This window comes from Lethenteron reissneri, chromosome 36 (genome assembly GCF_015708825.2).
Source record: "Lethenteron reissneri isolate LAM-NWPU_2019-01 chromosome 36, ASM1570882v1, whole genome shotgun sequence".
Classification (NCBI taxonomy): Eukaryota; Metazoa; Chordata; class Hyperoartia; order Petromyzontiformes; family Petromyzontidae; genus Lethenteron; species Lethenteron reissneri.
This window is the reverse complement of record NC_083814.1, coordinates 5,007,457-5,028,660: the sequence shown is the minus strand read 5'-3', so window position 1 is coordinate 5,028,660 and position 21,204 is coordinate 5,007,457. Positions and strand designations below refer to the sequence as shown.

The following is a 21,204-nucleotide window of genomic DNA, read 5'->3' as shown; positions in this document are numbered from 1 at the left end:
ATGACCAAAGACAAAGAGCCCCCGTACAGCCTTAACAGACTTGTGGGGCAAGTGCTGTTAGCGAGTAGCACCTATGAAGGCCGGCACGGCACACGAGGGAGTGGGCTAGCCTGCCATCTTCACTACACACCGCACCAGTTACCAAGGGGAGGCCGAAGATTGGTTCAGACTACACAGATAATCCTCACTGATGTTGACCGTGAGCGGGAATCGAACTTGGGTCACCGGGTTCGTCGTCACGCAGCACGCGAACCACTGTGCCACCGCTCCCCACACGTGACCACAACACACACTCGCACATGTGTGGCCACGTATCCGGAAAATTTAAATTATTTCCACAGCTGGTGACCTTTTTATTGCGAATAAAATATAATTAGAATGAATAAGTTGGATTTAACGCAAACAACGAAAGTCAGTCGAGTGTGAGAGGTGTAGATTGCGGCAGTTGTATTCAAATGCAGTGAAAATGTAAGCTTTGTTTAACTCGATATTCACCTCAGTGTATAAAATAAAATAGCACTCGCCTTTATTTTATCAGGTGACAGCCTGTTGAAACGTTAATTTTGCAAGAGAGATGCGATATGGATATATAAATATTCCTTAAAATATATATGCATTTATGCATGAAAGCATCACTGAGTCTCGAGGCTTTTTCAGGCAAGACTCTGCATTGGGGGTATTTGGACAATTTCTCAATCGGCGTTTTGCATGCCAGAACAAATCGGAGAAGCTCGAGAAAACGCACAGTGAGGAAGGCGTAACGATTCAAATTCTCACCGATGTGTGGAATCCATTTTGTGTACTGCCATGACCACCAAACTAAACTTTTATTTGGTCTAATTTTTAACATTCATTTATATTAACACGTAGGAGGCTTTCGCGACCAATATGATCCATAATAGAGTTTTTTTTGGGTTAGATCGCGTAAATATATAAATGTGTCGTTAAAACCCGCCACCACCCGACACGGCCAACTAAGTAAGGGTTGTCACGTGAACAGAACGTGCCAATTCGTCACTAGTACAGCACTAACCGGTGTGTTGGAGAGCCAAGGCACAACATTTACAATCTGAGTACTCAGTAAATTGAGTACTCAGATTGTAAATTGTCATGTTCTTTTACGTGACAACCCGTAATAATTGGCTGTGTCGGGTGGTGGCGGGTTTTAACGACACATTTATATATTTACGCGATCTAACCCAAGAAACCTCTACTATGGCTCATTTGTATTATTGCACATTTTTTTCTGCCATCTCGTACAGGGGTCGTGAGCTCCATTGGCCTACATTTAATAGTAGCGTATCATATACTTATAAAATAAAATTCCAGCCATTCTTAAACCAAACACCAATGCCTCATATGTGTGTATATGTATGTTGGACTTATTTGCACCGTATGTAGCCAACAGTGCCAATCGGAGGTGCGGTGCGGGGAAGGACAACAAACTAAACACAATTAGCAGTCATCGGGGTACTTTGAGAGCACCTCACCAAGCTGGGCAGTGTGGCTTGGTTGAGGGGGCTCAGGGCCAGTTCCAATATCACTCGCCACCAATATTAGCCGTGACTGGGAATCGAACTCGTGTGAGACGAGTTCATGGCATAACGCCCTCAACCGCTTACCATCATCGTCCACCTCCCCATATTATTTAACTTATAATTTGAGTAAATTGTAAGTGCTCGATCCTTGCACGCATGGGTCACTGCACGTACCGTCTGTTCTCCTATAACGCCGAACGTTTTCACAACGCGAGTTTGGATATAACGCTATGAATGTATCAGGAAACGCATTGTTTTATAACGCAGGATGCGAATTGTATATAACGCGATTGAGTGCACGGAACTACGTCTCAGCGCGAGCCGAATGGCTCACAGGGTAAATCCTAATTAATTAAACAGAAATGAAATGAAACTGAGTAGGAATAAGCGGTCAAACGGCTCTCTTGGTGTAGCATCACACAAGGCATTGGGATGCTGCTGGATGCTTCTAGATGCTACCCACGCACCTCAGTCTTTGTTCAGCCTGCGTGTGCGTCTCACGTGTGCTTTGGCCCTGTATTATGTATTATTTATTATGACGCGATTTTTCCAGAACGCGTTGTCTTTCGGAACGCGACCCGCATTATCGGAGAACACACCGTAATGTCTGTTGCATTGCCCTCTGCTGGGGAGTGGATTAAACAATTAGCGTAAAGTGCTTGGGCTAAAATGTATTTTTAGCCACAGTTGTTATGTAACTTCAGCATTCCTCTAATCTATATCACTGAGTGTATCCAAAGTCAATCCTTGTTCTACTTATGATATCAGGTGTAGGCAATAGATTGTGTTTAAAAAAAACTTAGAACGTTGAAACCCAATTATGTATGATAATATAAGTTTATCAGTCACATCGCCAGGATGTCCTGCATAGTCTAACCTGGAAATAGTAAACACACGTAATATCTGACACGAGCGTGGTAAGTTGTCAATGCTTTCAGAATTCCAAATAAAGCACACGAGAGATACAACTATAATGTACACGTACTATATAAATAATATAATAATCCTCCCCTACCTATTAGGAAATGTGCTTAAATAATATGCAAAGCGTACGTTTTACATTAGACAGGAATTTGATTCAGTGTAGAAGTCTATTACCGGTGGGATATCGTTTGTTTTTTACATTTCAATTCCTTCCCAATTTTTTTCTGACAGAAGGTTGTTTGTAAGGTCACTTGGAAATGAACGCAAGTCCTGCAAGTTATGCAATTAGGGTAAACAGAAATTAAATTCGTTCACCGACAAAAAGCAAACGGAGCTGAGCTGCTGTGCGCGACGATCTAAATTAAAAACCCGTCAAAGAAACCTGCCCTGCTTCCAAAAACCAGCTAAATTAAGTCACTCTTTCCGAGGATTTCTATTAAGTCCGGTTAATGGGCGTTTGTTGAAGGGCTGTTGATAAGCTGGCCATGTAAAAGCAATTTAGTTAAATGGCTGCACCCCGCCACAATAGGTGAAGGACGCGACTTTGTGCTGCAGTCAGATGGGCTCCTTTTGTTAAGGCCTGCAGGCAAATCCCTCCAGAGGACGAGCAATCACGGCCAACAATGGCCTGGTCCACGTGGTCATCATGAGCGCAATGGAGGAGGCAATAAACCAAATGGCATGACCTTGGGTCACGGGGAGACACCCCTGGCAACAAAGAGGAGGGGGACCCCTAAGAGTGCAGGAGAGTATTGAGAAACCGAGCTAAAAAAATATCAGTGCTCGCTCTGTTTATGTTACCAGCAGCCACGTGAAGGTTGTGCGATGATTCTTACCATATTTGGAAACTCTTCCCCCCCCACACACACACAGAGGTCCTGCGTCAGTGTCTGTTTGTGTGTGTTGAGCGCGTGAGCATCTGATTACAAACTAGAGCCATAACATTTTGAAATGAATCTGCACAAAATAAGTCAAAATGTCACAGAGGCTTAATAATTATGCAATTAAACTCCGGAATTGTTCATTCGGCTGTGGTGAGTCGTGATTAAAATCTGAAGGAAAGGTTGTCTCTAAGCTGCTGTATATATGACTCTGTCTGTGTTGTAGTGGGATATCTATGGTAAGGTCGCTAATTTGTAATTTAAAGTGTTTTGTTTCATGTTTTTTCGTAATTCTCTATCACAAACACCAGTTTCTTAACCCATTTGAAACTGAAAACAATCCTCTTCAGGCACATTGAAATGTTCCTTATCATCATTCGTTAATATTTTTTTTGCAAAATAATTCTATCTTTCTTTCATACAGCTTTTGAATTTTGATCATGCTCATTCTGATCCACTTGCAATTATTGCCCGAGGCATACATATTCTGGCAAGGCTATTTCTGGAGTTGCTTTTTTTAAGAGAGTTATTTCGACGATCCTCCAACACAATTTTTGCTCATTTTTCTGCTCGGCTATATTATAACGTTTGTGTTTCCTGTTGAGATGTGTACAGAAGTAATTCGTTAGTTTGATTATTCTGTCTCAATCATGCATTATAGTTCCATTGTGCCTTCTTAAGGGGGTTGCCATTTATGATTTACTTATCAGAAATACAAAAAAATCCAGAGTAGCTCTTGCTAATACCTGATGATGTTCGGTGAAACCTCATAAGACATTGTCAAATGTTTACTTGCCTTTTAAACGTAATCGGCATTGCTAAAAAACGGAATCATTTGCCACATTCCCGAATCCCCCCTCGCGATGACTTGATTTATTTCAGGCGTGTTGGGTTGTGTTGAGTGCACAGCTGAAATTGGCATCACCGTGTACACATACACGGCGATCCAATCCAAAATAAAGCAATTTACGATTAATCGTGGCATTGATCAGAAACATCTTCATGTGGAATTAAAGGAAATGCCTTCAATTTTCTTGCGGTATCATTTAGTTATTTTAAACACATCTCTTTTATCAACTGCATTTTCCATGTGAATAAAATCATTGGCTTTGTGCTGTGTATGCACGAGTGCATGGATGCCTATTTATATACGCGTCACACTTTAATAGCTCTCCAATTGATAATAAAATCATTGGCTTTGTACTGTGTATGTTTGTGGTATAAACTTATGTAATATAATCTTCGCATTTTCCATCGCAATTATGTTCTGTATGTGTAATGTACAGACTGAGCGAGTAATCCTTATGCACCTTTACTTGCATGCGTATCATAATATATTTTATAACAGGGTTAATGGAACTTCCGTCCCATACTCTAGATACCACATAAGCCTTCCGAAATTCATCGCTTGTTCTACTGCAGTGGTAATGCCCTCATACATTCTAATGCAGCTTGAATTTTATAGAGTGTGTAAATACATGTATACCTCGAGGTGCGTGACTTCAGCCAACATGCAGCGTATACGCAGGATATGCCCATATATACACACACACAGGCCTGATAAATCAAGCATATGGCCCATTGGTGAAAATGGGATAAACCGCGCGTATTAGACTCCCAACCCACATTACAACAGTGTGATGATGCCAGGCACTCGAAAGCACCCAATTCAGCCGAAAGGACATCAATCATCGAGTTCCATCCACTTGCCAGATGTGGGAGTATTCCATCACCCCCCTTTTTTTCTTACAAAGAACAGGCTGTTCTGCCCAGGGTCTTAGCCAAATTAGCCATAACTTCCGTGAGATGGGTGCAACCCGCTTTTTGCCACCGCCATAACATTCAAGCCGTACACGAGAAATAGAGATCCAGACGTCTTACCTTGAATACACACACCATGTAAACTCTTGCCCCATGCCCTGCATTTACAGTTGACAGCGGCGCTCAATCTCAGGAAAGAAGGAAACGTACACAGTCACGTGTTTTTATATGTTTGCCGTAAGGTGAGCATTCGCTTTATGTTAACGCAGTAATAAATGTCAACGGTCGTTGAGACTTTTGTCCCATCATTTTTTTTGGAAGAAAGGAAGGATAGAGCTGTTGTGAAACATAAAAAAAAATAACTTGAGCATATCCTCGGTCATAGGCATGCATGGAAACCCACCATATCTATTTTTTTTGTTTAAACATAAAGCCAAACACCTAATATCTCTGGATTGTGGGCTGAGCTATGGAAACCATAACTTAAATTGATGTTGTGGCCAAGACTTGTTATCAATCCCCAGTGGTGAAAGAGATGCCACCGCTTTGTGAACACTTTCTGTCATAAAGGCAGCAAAATTGTTTTGTACTTTGTGGATGTCGAGGGGCCACGACAAAGCATTGACACAGAGCCATAAACTGTTTCGTTAGTTCATCTGTTATATGAACAAGGCTGAAAAATCACTACTTTTTTTTTATAACTGACTGCACAGATATTACTGGCAAGTTTGCTCAAAAGTCACCGCTCTGGAGTTTCTTGTTTTAGTGCAGGCCTTGGTGCCTCAAACTATATCTGTGCTTGTTTTTGGACCAGGTGATGTCAGGACTCGGATACGTTTATTTTTGAAGGCAGATTTTTTTTGGTGCTCCAAGATCCAATGCGAATCATGGTGGGCTTTTTATGTAAAGGGTTTTGCAGCTCTTTAGCGGTGTGTGGCTGATTTCCAAAAACAAAATAAAGTATTTCTCAGACAAAACAACAATCGCGAGCCATGATCTAACCACTGCTGAATGAAAGCCTTAGTAAGCTGTCGCTGTCACTCACGGTTCAGCGATGTAAAAATCCACTTTTCTCCTGCGCGTGGGCTGATTTCATCGCTCTAATAAATAATACATTAACATTTTCAGCCCCTTGCCAAGAGATTGCCGGATGAAGGGGTTTGTTTTAAAAGGATGCTTTGCCACACTAGTCAATGAGAGTTAGCAAAGATGGGGCTCAGATCTGCCTCAGATCTGGCTCAGATGTCGCTCAGATGTGGCTCAGATCTGGCTCAGATTTCGTATGCTCTTGAGTTTAGCCACATCTGGAACTCTAACTCAGGAAGTTGGATTCATGGAGCAGTGAACAAAGCACTATGCCACTGGAGTGAATCACCCTCACATGTCTCGATATTCTGATTAAAGCAACTGTTACAATGCAGACACTGATGGGCAATGCTATGCAAGAAAACAATGAAATAAAAAAGAATGCTGAATTAGATACATTGCAAATACCAATTACGAGCGAATTTGACCATATTTGGTCATTATTTAAATTCAATGTCAATTAAATGTCAATGTTACGTATCTTTTACATTCTACATAGTTACGTTTCGAATGAATGTTAACACATTGAATGCATTTTTTTATGTGTATATCATAGGTTTAATTTACTGCAAGATATTGTTCCTGAAAGGAAGCAAACTAATGCGGTGATTTAATCAATGCTATTACAGTCGTGCACTTTAAAGACACCTACCCTAGGCATGCATGGCTTGACGCTTTCAAACTCCAGTGCACTTCCTTCAAAGGTCTACCCAATTTTCAAATAGCTGTTCGCCGTGTGTGTGCGATCGTGTGCAAATTCGCGATTGTATACACGTGAGCAATGTTTGTGCCTCGTCTAGCTTGCGAAGTTTTAAATGATTGTGAGGCATTTTTTTCAACCTCCTGCTGCTATTACACCTGCTCTGGACTGTATTAGATGAATTGCTGTGCCTCAAGAGTGAAAAAAAAGTGGGTTCCGCTTGCATTATGTATGTTTTTCCATGCCTCTGGTTCCTATTAAAGTCACATTGAAAGCTGTAGCACCGTGCCAGACACTAGTGTAACATCTAAATCCTTAATGCAACAAGGCAGCAGTGCTGTTGGATGCCGGTACAGGTGGATAATATTCGTTTTTGTTTGCTGTACGTGTATTTCTGTCACGTGACAGACGTAAAATTCGGTTTGGAAACATTAGTATCTTCACGTTTTCTGTGTTTTGACAGTTTGCATGTTTGTAATTCAAGTATCGTTCAGTGTGCACGGAGGAGAGATGGCACAGTGGTTAGCACGATTTTCTATGATCCCGGCCACCTGAGTTTAATTTCTGGCCACGGCTAAAATCAGTGATGAGTGATAAATGAACTGGTCTTGGCGCCTCCCCTTCACCAACTCGTGCTGACCAAGTTGGTGAAGTATGGTCCAGCATTTAAATTACGTGAGCTTTGCATGCATTTTTTCTTCCAAAATTTTTTCATATTTGCTTTTTAATTGTACCTATAAATGGCTAAAATATTTAAAATTGGTTTTAACAGTAATTTACAAGAGTACGGCCACATATCTTGGTTTGAAGAACGACGTAACTCCCTAGATTTTAATATAGAAAATGCGGCCTATTAGTCTGCATACTTTGTGAATGCTAACGAATAGCCGGGCGGTGGTGGCTATGCACATTGGCTGTAAATCGAGCACTGTGAAGGCAGCGAGGGTTGGTGGTTCACCACAGAGACATTGTGAAGCTCCCTTCCCATGGGTGTCGAGGAGGTGCAATACCCTGGTTGGCCAGAAGAAGACAGTGCAGCGAGTGGATTAATCTGCACATGTCTCCATCTGTACAGAAATAGAGAGTTGTCCCCCCACGCGTGTGTGGGTTTTCTCCGGGTGCTCCGGTTTCCTTCCACGCGTATAAACACAGGTACACTGGCTGAAAACATCTTATAATAAAAATACAAACCAATGCAGGACCCTCCTGACAAATAGTCGTATGTCTCGGTGTCGGTTTTCTGGACAAACAAGAAAATTCTTATAAATTATAGTCGCATTATTACATTGCACAATTTATTAGACATCTTTGAAATTCATTTAAAATATAAATTCCTCCATCACCGTATTCTCTTTCTAAACCAGCAAACACATTCCTGCGGAGGGAGCTGGTAGGAACGTTGGGTTGCTCGGTCAATGGCCAGGGTCAACGGCGGCGTGGTGTATTCCGCAAATATGGCCGACTGTGAGGGCGGGCACAAGCCGGCGTGAGTAGGTTAAACGTTGAGTTTTATAAGGGCACCACGGGGTGACCAGCCCCTCCCCACCCAGCCCCACCCCTCCCAACCCCCCACCCAGCCCCACCCCTCCCCACCCAGCCCCTCCCCACCCTCTCCACCCAGCCCCTCCCCACCCTCTCTCAACCCAGCCCCACCCCTCCCATTTTTGGATGCACGACGGACGGACGGACACAAGAATCCCCTGTGGGCTGGTGGAACCAGGTGGTTCTTACCAGTATAATATTGACTGCAATATATGTCGTGTGTGCCTCTGTCAAAGAGGACCCTTTATCATACAATAAAGAATAGCATAGTTTTTTTTTTAAACTACATATATACCCATTCATAACCAGAGAGTACTTATGTAAATAAACGTATCATTCTCCTTTATTACCATGTGAATGTATTCTTTATCTGTTATGCATTCACATAATGACATTGTACTGCCGATGACATTCATTGTCCTCTTCAATCACTGCACACGCTGGCAAATTGGGAATACTGTACTTATTGTACGCTATACAGGGTGGCCCAAATGTCAGGACACGTAAGGTTATTTCATTTATTTCAACACTGGCATTGAAACGTTTCAATTGCGTGTTCGTAAGCTAATATTCCATCGATTGTCATTGTTAATATCTATTTTTCTTCTTCTTCCTGTGGGCTCACCTTAAATCCGTCGTTTTTACAAACTCGACCAAGAACCCTCAATGAATTGAGACTAAACATAATTGATGGATGTGCAAAGATTACACGTGTAATCTTAAAACAAAAGTCCTCAATTTATTTCAAAAGAGAATTCGTGCATCATGTGTTAATGTTGAACGAAGTATATTTGAACGTTAGTTAAAATAAATGCAATAACCCTATGTGATCTGTTAAAGTAGATATAATAACCCTTTGTGTCCTGACTTTTGGGCCACGCTGTATAAAGCATGTAAGGGAACGGTACAGTGGGTTAATGTTAACAGATGTTCATGGGTCAGACACACACATAGCTCTATGCAAAATTACGTGGTCTGACCATTAAAAGCAGAAGGCTTTTTATTAGATTTTTTTTCCAACATTTAATTTGCATCTGTATTTCCCATTGCTCGCACACAGACAGAAACGTGCATTACTGTGTGTATGTGTGTGGGGAGCGGTAGTGTAGCGGTTAGCACGCTGCGCTATGAACCTGGCGACCCGGGTTCGATTTCCGCCCACGGCCAATACCAGTGACGATTATCTGAACCGGTCCTGTGCCTCCCCTAGGTCGACTCAGCACCAAATGAGTGCCTGGTGCAGTGTGTAAACATTGCCACTCAGAAACAAAGGCGGCCGAGTGTGGTGGTCGCCACTCACCCCCTCGTGTGCCTTTTTGGCCTTTCTAGGTGCTCACTAACAGCACTTTCCCCAAAAGTCTGTTGAAGCCATGCGGGAGATCTTTGTATTTGTTTGATATACAGCGTATGTGTGAATGCACACCTATACTGTGCATTTACTGTGTTTAATATACTACAGACAGAATGTCTTAAAACACATTTTATGGTAAAGTCAAAGTCAGGAAAATATTATCAGCTGAATTTTCTACGTACAGGTACTGCGGTACATTAATTTCACCCAAACATTATACCCCGGAGTGAGGGGAGGGGGACTTACAGCAGTAAACAAAGTGTGAGTTACGATTCTGCCTTTTGTAAAAAAAAAAACAACAATCATTGATTTAGCTCCTCATTTATGTGTGGCCCATTATTCTGAATAGGGTTGCGAACTTATTTTGAAATGTTTTCCCAAAGTCCAGCACTGCTTGGGAAAAAATCGAGTTGAGGGCAGAAAAAAAAGAGGAGGGAGACATGCCTTGAATTTGTTTTCATTGATAATCAATACGTTTTTAACAGGTCTGTAAATATGTCATGTGGGTAATATAAAGGCGATGATCGATACATTTCATGCAACGTGGACTGAATTTAATTTATCGTGAAATGTTTACTTATTTTTCCAAAAAAAAAGCTTTTCTTGAAAATACGTTTAACACTGCCGTATATTTTGAGTTGCTTGAACCAGTTGTGTGGAAAACAGTCGTCTGGCATATTGGTTCCAATGCACTACCATCAATTGCAAGATTGTGAGTTGACTAATCAACAATGTTCTTGGTCCGAAAGACAGCGTCCTAATGAGTCTTTCGGACAGCTCTGTTTATTCACCTGAGGACGGCTGCTTGCGTTGTGGTCGAAACGTCGTGAGAACTGTATTATTTTATTATGTTTTATTTTTATTATTTTATTATTCCCTTCTATGTGACTTTACTGAAAGAACCAATAATATGAGTCCCTGCAGTCACGAAAGCTTTAAATCGAAATTTAATCAACAATGGTTATCTTTTAAGCTAGCATTTCTCCTGCCATAGGAACGTGGAATATCTACCATTGTCTCAGAGCAGTAAAAAGGCACGGGGACTGCCTTTTTCAGCAGTGCAGTTGGCTCATTCACATGTTTGTTGGAATAATTGCCGTTTAACTTGAACAAAGATATTGGGTGAAATCGGTAAAATGGGTACAAATTAACGTCCTTCTAAAAAACATATTTTTTAAAAAGGACAAAAAGTATATTGTATGCTTTGTTGAATACATCTATTTCGGTGAATGTGGGTAAATCTCAAGTTTAAATACACCTCATGCAATACATTCCTTGCAATTACTGACAATTATAAATGTGAGGCGACTGTAAACGCAGCGTCTAAATCACAGAACATGACGTTAATAGTGGCTCCTAAGTAGAAACAATTCCACTTTGAAAACATGCTTAGTAGCTCAACTTATTCAAATAAAAACAGGGAAATATTGACTCTGTCAAGTTGAACTACTCCGAGTCGTTAATAATAGAAACCCAATTTCACTAAGTTGTGCTCTGTTTATACACATGTTGCAATTATAAATGAAGAATTTATTGCATAATACGAATGTTGGGTTTTTTCGTCCAGAATTGTATATGGAATGGCTTCTACATATCTACGCCGTTACCCATGGCATGCCCCCTGCTGCTGCAGCTGAAATATATCGTTGTCCCTCTGTCTACTTGAGACGTGGCTTTCCACTCGATGACATTAAATCACCAGTGTTTGTGCACTGGTCGTTATTCGTTACAGAAACATTGTATGACAACAACTCTCTTTTTCGGGAGTGGATTGTGATATTTGGGATGTTGGTGGTATTATATAATGCTGATCCAGCAGATATTATATATGCCCAGATTCACATATAAGAGAAATAGCCAAGATGCTTTGATTTCGAATTGTTATTCACATCGTGGTCTGTATCACAATTTGACACTCGGTCCACATTATTTCGCCAGCCCAAAGAAAACCGTTCAGCGGTGATTTTCAACAACGCACAAATGACGTGTGAAATGCAGTTACATGCATTCAAATTTAAGTTTACAGAAGTGCAAATACTGTAACAGCCAGCCTACAATTCAATTTATATGTGCATATACAATATTCTGTATACATATTATGTTTACATTGCGTGTGGTATATATATATGTGTGGCTGTGAACAAATGGAGCGATGCATATTTGTCTGGTTTCCATGTGGATGGAGACGATTTAAATATCTGAGAGAGAAAAAATGGGGCGTTTTAGTGGTTATATAGTATGTCTATAACAATTTTTTCAGAGCTGATTAAAGCCCCAAATCGGTGGCTGAGTGTGAGGGCACGCCAGTCCAATTTTGTTGGATCTGCAGTCTCGGAAAAGGCCCTGTGCTTGCCATTAAACAAGTTTGCAGACTCTCACGTTCTCTCCGCTGTGCCTCCACTCCTCCCCGCTCCCGGCCAGTCGTCCACCCCTAAACCAGACCCAGTCTTTGCACTTCCCCCGAGGTAATGACAGGAAGAATGGCTTTGTGCTGATTGTAGCATTGCTGAGAAATAGAGCTAACAGTGGCTCATGGCGGCATTAAAGATGTATGGTGATGTATTCGTAGCACGGGCCTCTTCCTGGTTTTGCAGTTGGAAGCAAACGGAGCAGGGTTAGCCCCACCGTACTTTATAACAAAGCGATTATTTAAAAGGGGGGGGGGGGGGGAAGCGGAATATTATGCGTTGCTGTTTTAGTTAATGAAACGCTGTTAAATAAGTTGTATTAGTCGTAATTTTCACTTGCAGCTTCGTTTAATGAGAGGACACAGGCTTTCGGTATGCTACGGGACGTGAATATGTTTGTTTTATTTCTAAATAGATACAGGAACTTTGGGTGGAGCGGTGGCGCGATAGTTAGCACGCTGCACAATGAAGCCAACAACCCGAGTTCGATTCCCAACCACGTCTAACATCGGTGGCGAGTGTGAAATATCTGAACCGAACCTGGGTCCCCTCCCCCCTTCAACAAGCAAGTGTGACTTCTGGCTTCACTTAAATTTCCCATTTGTACCAATAATTCTCAAATAAAATAAATCACATTAAGTTGGTGTTCGAATGCTACACGTGTATAATCGCGTTTATGAGCAAAGTTACGTTCAATAAAAGCACGTGGACAGTTCGCCGCTCATCAGGGCGTGTTATCGGTCGGGTAAAATGAGGGTAACTCCCCCACCTCTTCCAAGACGTCTGACCAGGCGTGGAAGAGTAGGCCAAATGCCCTCTTTGTGGGGCTTGTATGGACGAGCTCCATCTGGTGGAGGCTTTTGTTTCAGCAGTGGTGTGTGCAAGACTTTTCATGGCAGCGCCTCTTTCCAACAATTGCTGAAAAATCAAGAACATAGTGATGTTTTTTGTTGTTGTTCCTGTATTCGTTCATGAACTACTCTGTAGCTCACTCAGTACAAATATGAACTTTGAGCTTTGATGGTCTAATGTTGTAAGGCGGCCTCATCTTGTTGCCCAGAAAACATGTCCTGCTGACGAATAACCTAGAGGGAGATTAATCTGGAAATTAATCTTTACAAATCAGAATTCTGCAAAGCAGCTCACAGAAATGTGCACCCCTCTTAGCTGTAAGATATTTTCAAACAGTTAATTGCTAATTGGATATATTAGGCTCAGTAAATCCCAAATTAATTTATTACACGTGCATTTACAATTTCAGATGTACACGTGCTTATCGAATAATAGTTTTAATTGAGTGTATTAATAATGTATTTTATAAATTAAAAACATCGCTTCTGTGTAATCAGCCATTAGTGCTGTTTCAGCACACTGTTGTAGTGTGATAATTTGTTAAGACTACCACGCTGGATGTGAGCGCATCTCTCGCGAGTGCCGTAAGCACCATTGTGTTCGCTGATTTTTAATAATTGTGTCGAGGGTACGTACGTATCGTATTGGCATTCCCAGTAGGGCTCCCCTACAAAGAGTAATGTGCGCTCCATTGTAATAAATAAATGCGTCATGTTAGATTTATATATTGTTTTATATTAATTGTGCTCACGCGCGATTGCTTTCCACTCATCGTCTTATAGTCACGTTTTTATTCTTATTTATTCATATTTGTGTTTTAGCCCGTCTCCCTTTCAGTCTAAAACTACAGTCTCTATGGACTTGCATCTGGGTATAGATTAAGTACTGTATTGCAGTTGTTTAGGTTATTGTGGACAAATAAGTGGCGATGTATCAATTGGTAAGTCAGCCACACGTCCCCAACTGCTAACATATCTCCTGAAACTACTGGTGCTGTAGTGCTCTTAGGCAAAATAATGTGCCTATTTGTTTATTAAAATTACATAAATGCACGTCATTGTACCCTACATTTTAGCATGTAATGCATTGGGCATGTGATATTTTAACTCTATTTGGATGGTTGTTTCATTTCATTTTTTTAAATGAGGGATTTCAAAATTAATATTACACACACGTTAAGCTTACACAGAACATTACACACACGTATAGTGTGATAGCAATGCGTTTTGTATCACAATAAGACTTGGCATGACGGCCAACAACGGCGTAGGGAGGCCTTCATCCAGCAGTGGAATTGATAACATTGCATTTGGAATGATAATATTGTGACCGAGGTAATCATGACCATTATTGTTGTTGCAATCTCATTTGTAAAAATTGGCAGTTTTTGTAAACAAAAAAAATCAACCTCTTTTAAGTTGGAATGTCTGGGAATAAAAAATATTTATGTTAGTGAGACAGGTTTGCCACTGGGAATGCCTAATAACTGCGATGAGCAAAGCAGGCCAATCTATTGCACGGTAAGAAATAACACCCAGGTGCTTACTAATGGACCTGAAAAATATCCTTTGGAAAAGCACTTTTTTTTGTTTGCGTTTCTCGTTTTTGTTGATACAGTATAGCACTTTCCGGTGGTAGGGTTATTCAGATACAAACCCAATTTATTTTGAGCAGTGTGTGTAATTACCGATAACAAACCGCTGACAGTAGCCTTTCTGCAGGGCACTTATATTCGTGCGTAGCTCAGGTCATGGAACTGTATGAACGGGTCAGTGAATATTTTACACTTGATATCGGTCCAATAAAAAAATGGTGTAATATTTTAAATTGGATGCTATAAATGAAGTTGCAGCTGCAATGATGCTTTGATTTATGAGGTGATAAGTAAATCAAGCTTTTGGAAAGCTGAGGGTCCCGGTCACAAAAATCAGATAACATCTCATATTTTTTTCACGCATGATTTAAGGTGAGACATCTATTCCTTTATGGCTCAACATTTATCATGCAAGAGGCGAGGGAGGCGGTGGGCATGGACCAAATATATTAATAGAACAGGCCTGCTACATTCAATCAACAGAACATTCCATTAATTATTTTTTATTTACATATTTACTCTCTTGTATTACGAAATACGACCGTATCCATATGGGTAACTCAGTAGGCTGCGGTTAGTCATTGGGGCAGTTTGCATTGAGTCGTTGCTTTCGGTTTCACAAATGCATGAAAAGAAATCACTACCACAGGATCCTTACCCGAAGGAACTTACCAAAGCGTGGCTTGTTAAAGATAAGCATTTATTGGGCACATATATGCCTCAGCAACTCACCAACTCAAAGCGACTTGGATCACTTCTCAGCCACCCATTTTCCCTGCCTGCTGCCATGGCCACCCCCAGTGGCAGCTCTCCCTGTGCTGCACAAATAAACTTGTATTTAACAGGTAAAGCCGACTGGTCTATTTTTGGCCACACATGATGATAGTTCACAAAGTGGTTTGCATCTTCACATGTGGGAATTTATAGTAGCAGACAAATCATCTAAATGCGTGTTTCTCGATGAGAAAAATCCACATGACCAACGGGGTGTCCATGCAAACTCCAAATATACAGGCATTGTCAGGGTTGGGATCGAACCCATAACCCTGCCTACCAGGCAAGGACGATAACATCTCGCCTCACGGCACTGGCTGGCAAGTGACCATTAGTCTGCCAGGAAAGGGCTAAGTTATAATGTGGTCTTTCCCAAGAAAAATGTAACATACGTCATGTGGTAAAGTAAAAATTCCGTGACATTTGCAAGAGTAGACGCTTTTTGTTCAGATAGGTGATCCATTAATCCAAAATTAGAAAATGTATACATAACGAAATTGCGTATAAAGTGGGAAAAACCCGTATATCCTTGTCTCTGAAGTAAAAGTAAGAATATTGATTGTTCCCATGAAACTCTGTGTACTGATTCGGCATATGTGTGTGTGTGTGCACGCGCACACGGTACACCCACCCAGGTGATCATTGTGGTTTATGTCTCTGGGAGGCCAGAGCAAAAGTACGGATAACGTGCAGCCAGCTGTCAATCTGCGTACCGCCCATTGTCATAAAGGAGGGAAAACATTACATTTGCCAGCTGCTCAGCTATGGCACATCTACCAGTAGCATACAACGTGAAATCTCATTATTGCCATTCGCATTGTTTTGGAGGTGGGTGACAGCTTTTCGTTTTATGGCGATTGCTACTGATGGCGACGATGGATGGTTGAATGATAGGCGCGCTGCGGTTGTGAGATGTTAACTACCTGGCCTGGTATACAGGAGGTCGTGGGTTCGTACCCGACACTGATGATACCTGCTGTATATCTGGAGTTTGCATGTTCTCTCCATGGTCGTTTGTATTTTTCTCCTGGTCCTCCGCTTTTTCCCTCCGCATTTGGAAACACACATTTAGAGTGTATGGCTGCTATAAATTTCCACGTAAGCCACTTTGTTGGGATCTTATTTGTGGCCAGGTCGCTTCTGAAAAGAGCTATATAGCTCAGTGGGCCTTACCTGGTAAAATAAACAGAGTTTAGTTTTAGATAGTTCTTCATGACAAGCTAGGATTCCTTTTGATTTGCCCTTCTCAAAAGCTGTATACACTCCATCGCATGAATACTGAGCTGCATAGAACCGCATATGTTTAATCGCCTATGGTGTTCCTTGAAAATCACGAATGTGCATACCTCCTGGATGCCCCTTTGCAAATGATTCCATGTTAACTGTTTAAATTAATTTATCCAATACGTAGGCATGTGTTTACTTCCCATTGTGATGAAATTCACTGAATTATATGTGTAACTCTATTTTCAGCCCATTTCTTTGCTGCGTCTCTATCTCTTGTCTCGGTACATCTCTGTTGTCGAGATCTCTTCTGGCATAGTGGTTATGTCTCAATTCTCTACGTACTTTGTCTTCTTACTAGGAGCTCATAAAAAAATTGGCTTCGGGCATCCCAATTGGCTATCAGAAGGCACTGGTACCTATTCAGCCAAACCGTGTGCATTGCATTGTGTGCTTTTCATACAAACACGAATGAATTATTAACAAGGAAGGATGCATGAGTCACTCTCTGTCGACTGACTGAAATCACTGTTGTCAACCCGTTATAAAATGGTGGCCACAGGGAAAGCACTTTTCTCATTCAGGATCCAATCAGTGGCCACGTCTTTTTTTTCCCCTTCAAAATGAGCACAACTTTAATTTGAACCTCGGAGCCAATTCCCACCACCTCGGTAATGATTCATTACGAGTGATCATAATTGTTGATTAACGGGGTTTGTTGGTGCGGATCACAATTAATACGTTTAAAAGTTGTTGGGTTTTTTGCGGAGTGTGAAGTTTCACTCTTTTACAGCTTCGCCGACTGTGTCAAAATATTCAGGGCTTCATCATTTTTCCCACGTGATGTTTTCATCTTCTTCTCCACTAATGTTATATTGCCCTCTGCAGGAGACGGAGTGACAGTGCACGAAGCCCACGTTTTGTGCGCACGTTTCCCATGACAATTTATAAATAAACAGCCTTGGAGAGTTTATCGATAATTGTAGTACCGTATGTATGCACATCCACAATTCAGTAAGTCTTGACAAAATTGCGTGAAACCAATGCGTGCTTTTTTTTTAATCGTGAAAGGCGTAAATAATAGTGCAGAATCCTGACGTTTTTCTTTCACAAAGACCCTTGTTAGCAGGGGTGATAATAAGTGGCGTTCGTAAAGCGCCGTTCTCTAAGATTATCAGGGCACAGTACATCATGACAAAAATACATATTGTAAGGCCAAGTGGAGGAAAATTTAAGAAAAGACAAATAGAAGCTTAAATTTTGATTTAAAGCTTTCATGACTGCTGGGATTCATATTCTTGGTTCTTTCGGTAAAGTCACGTAGAAGGGAAATAATAAAAAATATGGTTTTATATTTTTAAATTATTATTATTTTCCCTTCTACGTGACTTTACCGAAAGAACCAATAATATAATTAGAAGCTTACTGAGAAAGCCAAACGCGAGGGGAAGCTAAAGGCCGGCGCTGCGCTGCGTCACACCTCTCCGGCATGTGCTCTCGCTCGGGCTGTGCCGCGCACTCTCCAGGGCATGATGCCCGCAAACGCGTTTCGCTGAATTTCGACGAATCGTGTGTTCGCTTTCCTGACCCAGCTCAAGGCACGCGGAGTGAAACGTCGGACGCCGTGCCGAGCGTGAACGTGGTACGACCCGAAGGCACGCCGGAGGGCCGCTTTAAATGATTAGAGCAGCTCGAATTATACAGTAATGCTTTTGTAATCAAATGTGACTTTATTAGACAACTGAATTTGCATTTTAATGTCTTGAGAAGACATTTTTCCCCAATGAAGTTGTTGAATGGCATACTTGGTAGCTGGTGCCTGAAAGCAGTTCCCCATTACTGATGCTTGCTTTGACTTGAACAGTAATGGCATATTTATTGAGTGTCACACTCTGAAGGCAGTTTAATTGGGTTTAGAATATAAAAGGTTTATTGCCGTATATATTATTTAAATAGTCTCTAACCAACACAGCGCTCCGGCTTTATTTGCTATTATTCATTGAATCTAAAGAAAAGGTCGTATCTGCCAAACACTTGAAAGAAAATACCCAGTACACATAGCACTCTTCTGTAAACTAACAGTATTTGAATAGTAATGTGAGGACATGCTATTATTTTGGTAATTGCTCTGTAAGTACCTCGCCTGGTATACGGGAGGTTGTGGGTTCGATCCCAACCCTTACGCCTATATATTTGGAGTTCTCCCTGTGGTCGCCTGGATTTTTCTCCTCCAGTTTTTCCCTTCACGTTTAGAAACAAACATGCGTTTAGAGTAGTTGGTTGCAATGAATTTCCACATGATGAGCCACTTCATTGAGCTATCATTTGTGGCAAGGTCGCTTCTGACAAAGAGCTATATAGCTCAGTGGGCCTTACCTGGTAAAATTAAAAATAGTTTTAGTTTAGTTTCCTCGTTTTCCCAGGATCATGGCTGTCCGGGGAAATATGTTCATCTTGCCAGAACATAAATCATTCAAAGTTCTGGTCTTTGTCAGTTTCATGTAGTTCTCACCTCGTTTGATATTATGAGATATTTTTAGTCCTGTATGTATGTATCTATCCATAACACAGGGTTTTGGTTAGATCGCGTACATATGAATGTGTCATTAAACCTGCCACCACACGGGTGTGCTGAACTTGTAACGAATTGGCATGCTTTGTTTCACGTGACAAACCTTACTAATTGGCTGTGTCTGGTGGTGGTGGGTTTAATGACACATTTATATTCAGGCGATCTAACCCAAAAACCTCTCGTGGATAATATCGATCACGAAAGCCTACGTGTATGTATGTATGTTGAACGTCTTTCGCACCATACCGAGCCGACCGTGCTAATCGGAGCTGTGGGGCAGGACAACAAACTAAATACCACCCAGGTCACATCCCTCGTACCTTCAGGAAACATTGGCAATTCCCAGTGTTGATGGCCCATGCGTCTCTGCGACTGTGATGCGAAACATCGACAGATAATTCCGTGGCATTGCGACATTAACCATTCCGCTCCTTGTCTTCACCCCTTTGTGGCGCAGAATCCAGACATAGTGCTGGTCCACTACCTGAATGTTCCAGCCATCGAGGACTGTGGGAAACCATGCGGACCTATCCTGTGCTCCATCAACACCGACCGGAAGGAATGGGCGAAGTGGTCACGCGAGGAGTTGGTGGGCCAGCTCAAGCCCATGTGTGAGTACTGTGTCAGTGCCCGTGCGTGCGGACAGGACAGGGGGGTGGGGGGGGGTGTCCCAGTCTTCCACAATTGGACTTGACAGAAGCCTCAGGTAGCAGCTTCGGCCAGCCGTCACTGATGAGAGAGAGAGAGCCCATGTTGCCATTCATTGCTTAGGTCACCTCTGTTGTATGCATTCTTTTAATTACAATTGTGTGTGCATATGCATGTGTGTATACATATACAGCGTGTAGATACTGTCTCCGTGCATTCCTATATAAATGGCCACACATCATGAGCCATTGTGACAGAATGTAGTCAATGTTCAGTTGCCAAATTGCTCATTATTTACAATTGAAATCTCCTCATAAATAATGTCCTCAGTAATTACGTGCCGATTGCCCCAGTAATATAGGTCATCTATTTTGGGTCTAAGAGTTGCAGTTGTTTGTTCAACGGTTTAGTTATTTCGAACACTGCAAATGTGACCAAATGTCGTGTTCCTTGTTTAACATCTCCGTGTGAGCAGGTCTGTTTTACTGTGCCTGTCTGTTCGTCATCGTAATGGTGCTCGTCTACTCCAATGTGAAATGTTTACACGTGCACAATGTTCCTAATGCCACCTAGAAGCACATTTAGACTTCATTGGACACACACAGTCACGAAAGGGGCCAATTCGCTTTAAATTCATTCACAAAGCGACAATGCATTGGCGCAGCTGTCGTACGTTGCAGTTGAGTTGCCATCTCATGGGTCAGTCACCGTCTTTGCTAATGTGTACCGGTGTCCAGGGACGGTCATTTTCAATTAAGAGTGCCATCCCTGCGCTTCCCTATGAACAACAATGAACATGGCATCCTTGTCAGCAATGCTCTATCCAACAGTGTCATGTGTTTCCAGAATACAATCATAATTGTCTCTAAGCGTCGGTGCTAGGATTACCTGTTAATCGACTCAATAATTAAATTGGGAAAAGTTATTTGGTTAGGGATACTGTATGAGGATAAGCAGTCAGGCAGTGCGTAAACACTACTCTTAATTCCCTTATATTCAGTATGCACTTTTCTCTCCCTTGTTCAAAATTGCATGTTCAGCTGTAGTATTTTCCTCGTCTTCAAAGTTGATATTCTGCTATGTAACCACGAGGTGGTGGCAACGTGCAATGCATTTCCAACATTCCTGCAACTCGACAGCAATGTCATATCTTATTACACCCTTCAAAGTCGATCCTCTTAATGCGGCCATGCTTATTAATTATAACACCGACTTCATAGTAATTGACCTCCAGTATTAACCGTGTTCTCTAGATTATGAGCGGCTCCGGAATCTAAAACGCACCTCAAACTAGCGCCCGGTGTCAATGCAGTCACACAAATCTGGTCACGCACACACACGCACGCACA

General features: G+C 41.7%; 1 protein-coding gene and 1 long non-coding RNA gene across 2 annotated transcripts in view; one reads left to right on the top strand and one right to left on the bottom strand.

The window, feature by feature from the left end:
* LOC133351033 (calmodulin-binding transcription activator 2-like) overlaps nucleotides 1-21,204 on the top strand; it is a 615,463-nt gene that overhangs the window by 448,214 nt on the left and 146,045 nt on the right. The window contains 1 exon segment of the mRNA XM_061565919.1: nucleotides 19,665-19,818. Within this exon segment, the coding sequence (XP_061421903.1) occupies nucleotides 19,665-19,818 (154 nt within the window).
* LOC133351037 (uncharacterized) overlaps nucleotides 17,598-21,204 on the bottom strand; it is a 61,559-nt gene continuing 57,952 nt past the window's right edge. Inside the window, exon 5 of the long non-coding RNA XR_009756141.1 lies at nucleotides 17,598-19,936. This is a non-coding gene — a long non-coding RNA (uncharacterized LOC133351037). The remainder of the gene's footprint in view (nucleotides 19,937-21,204) is intronic.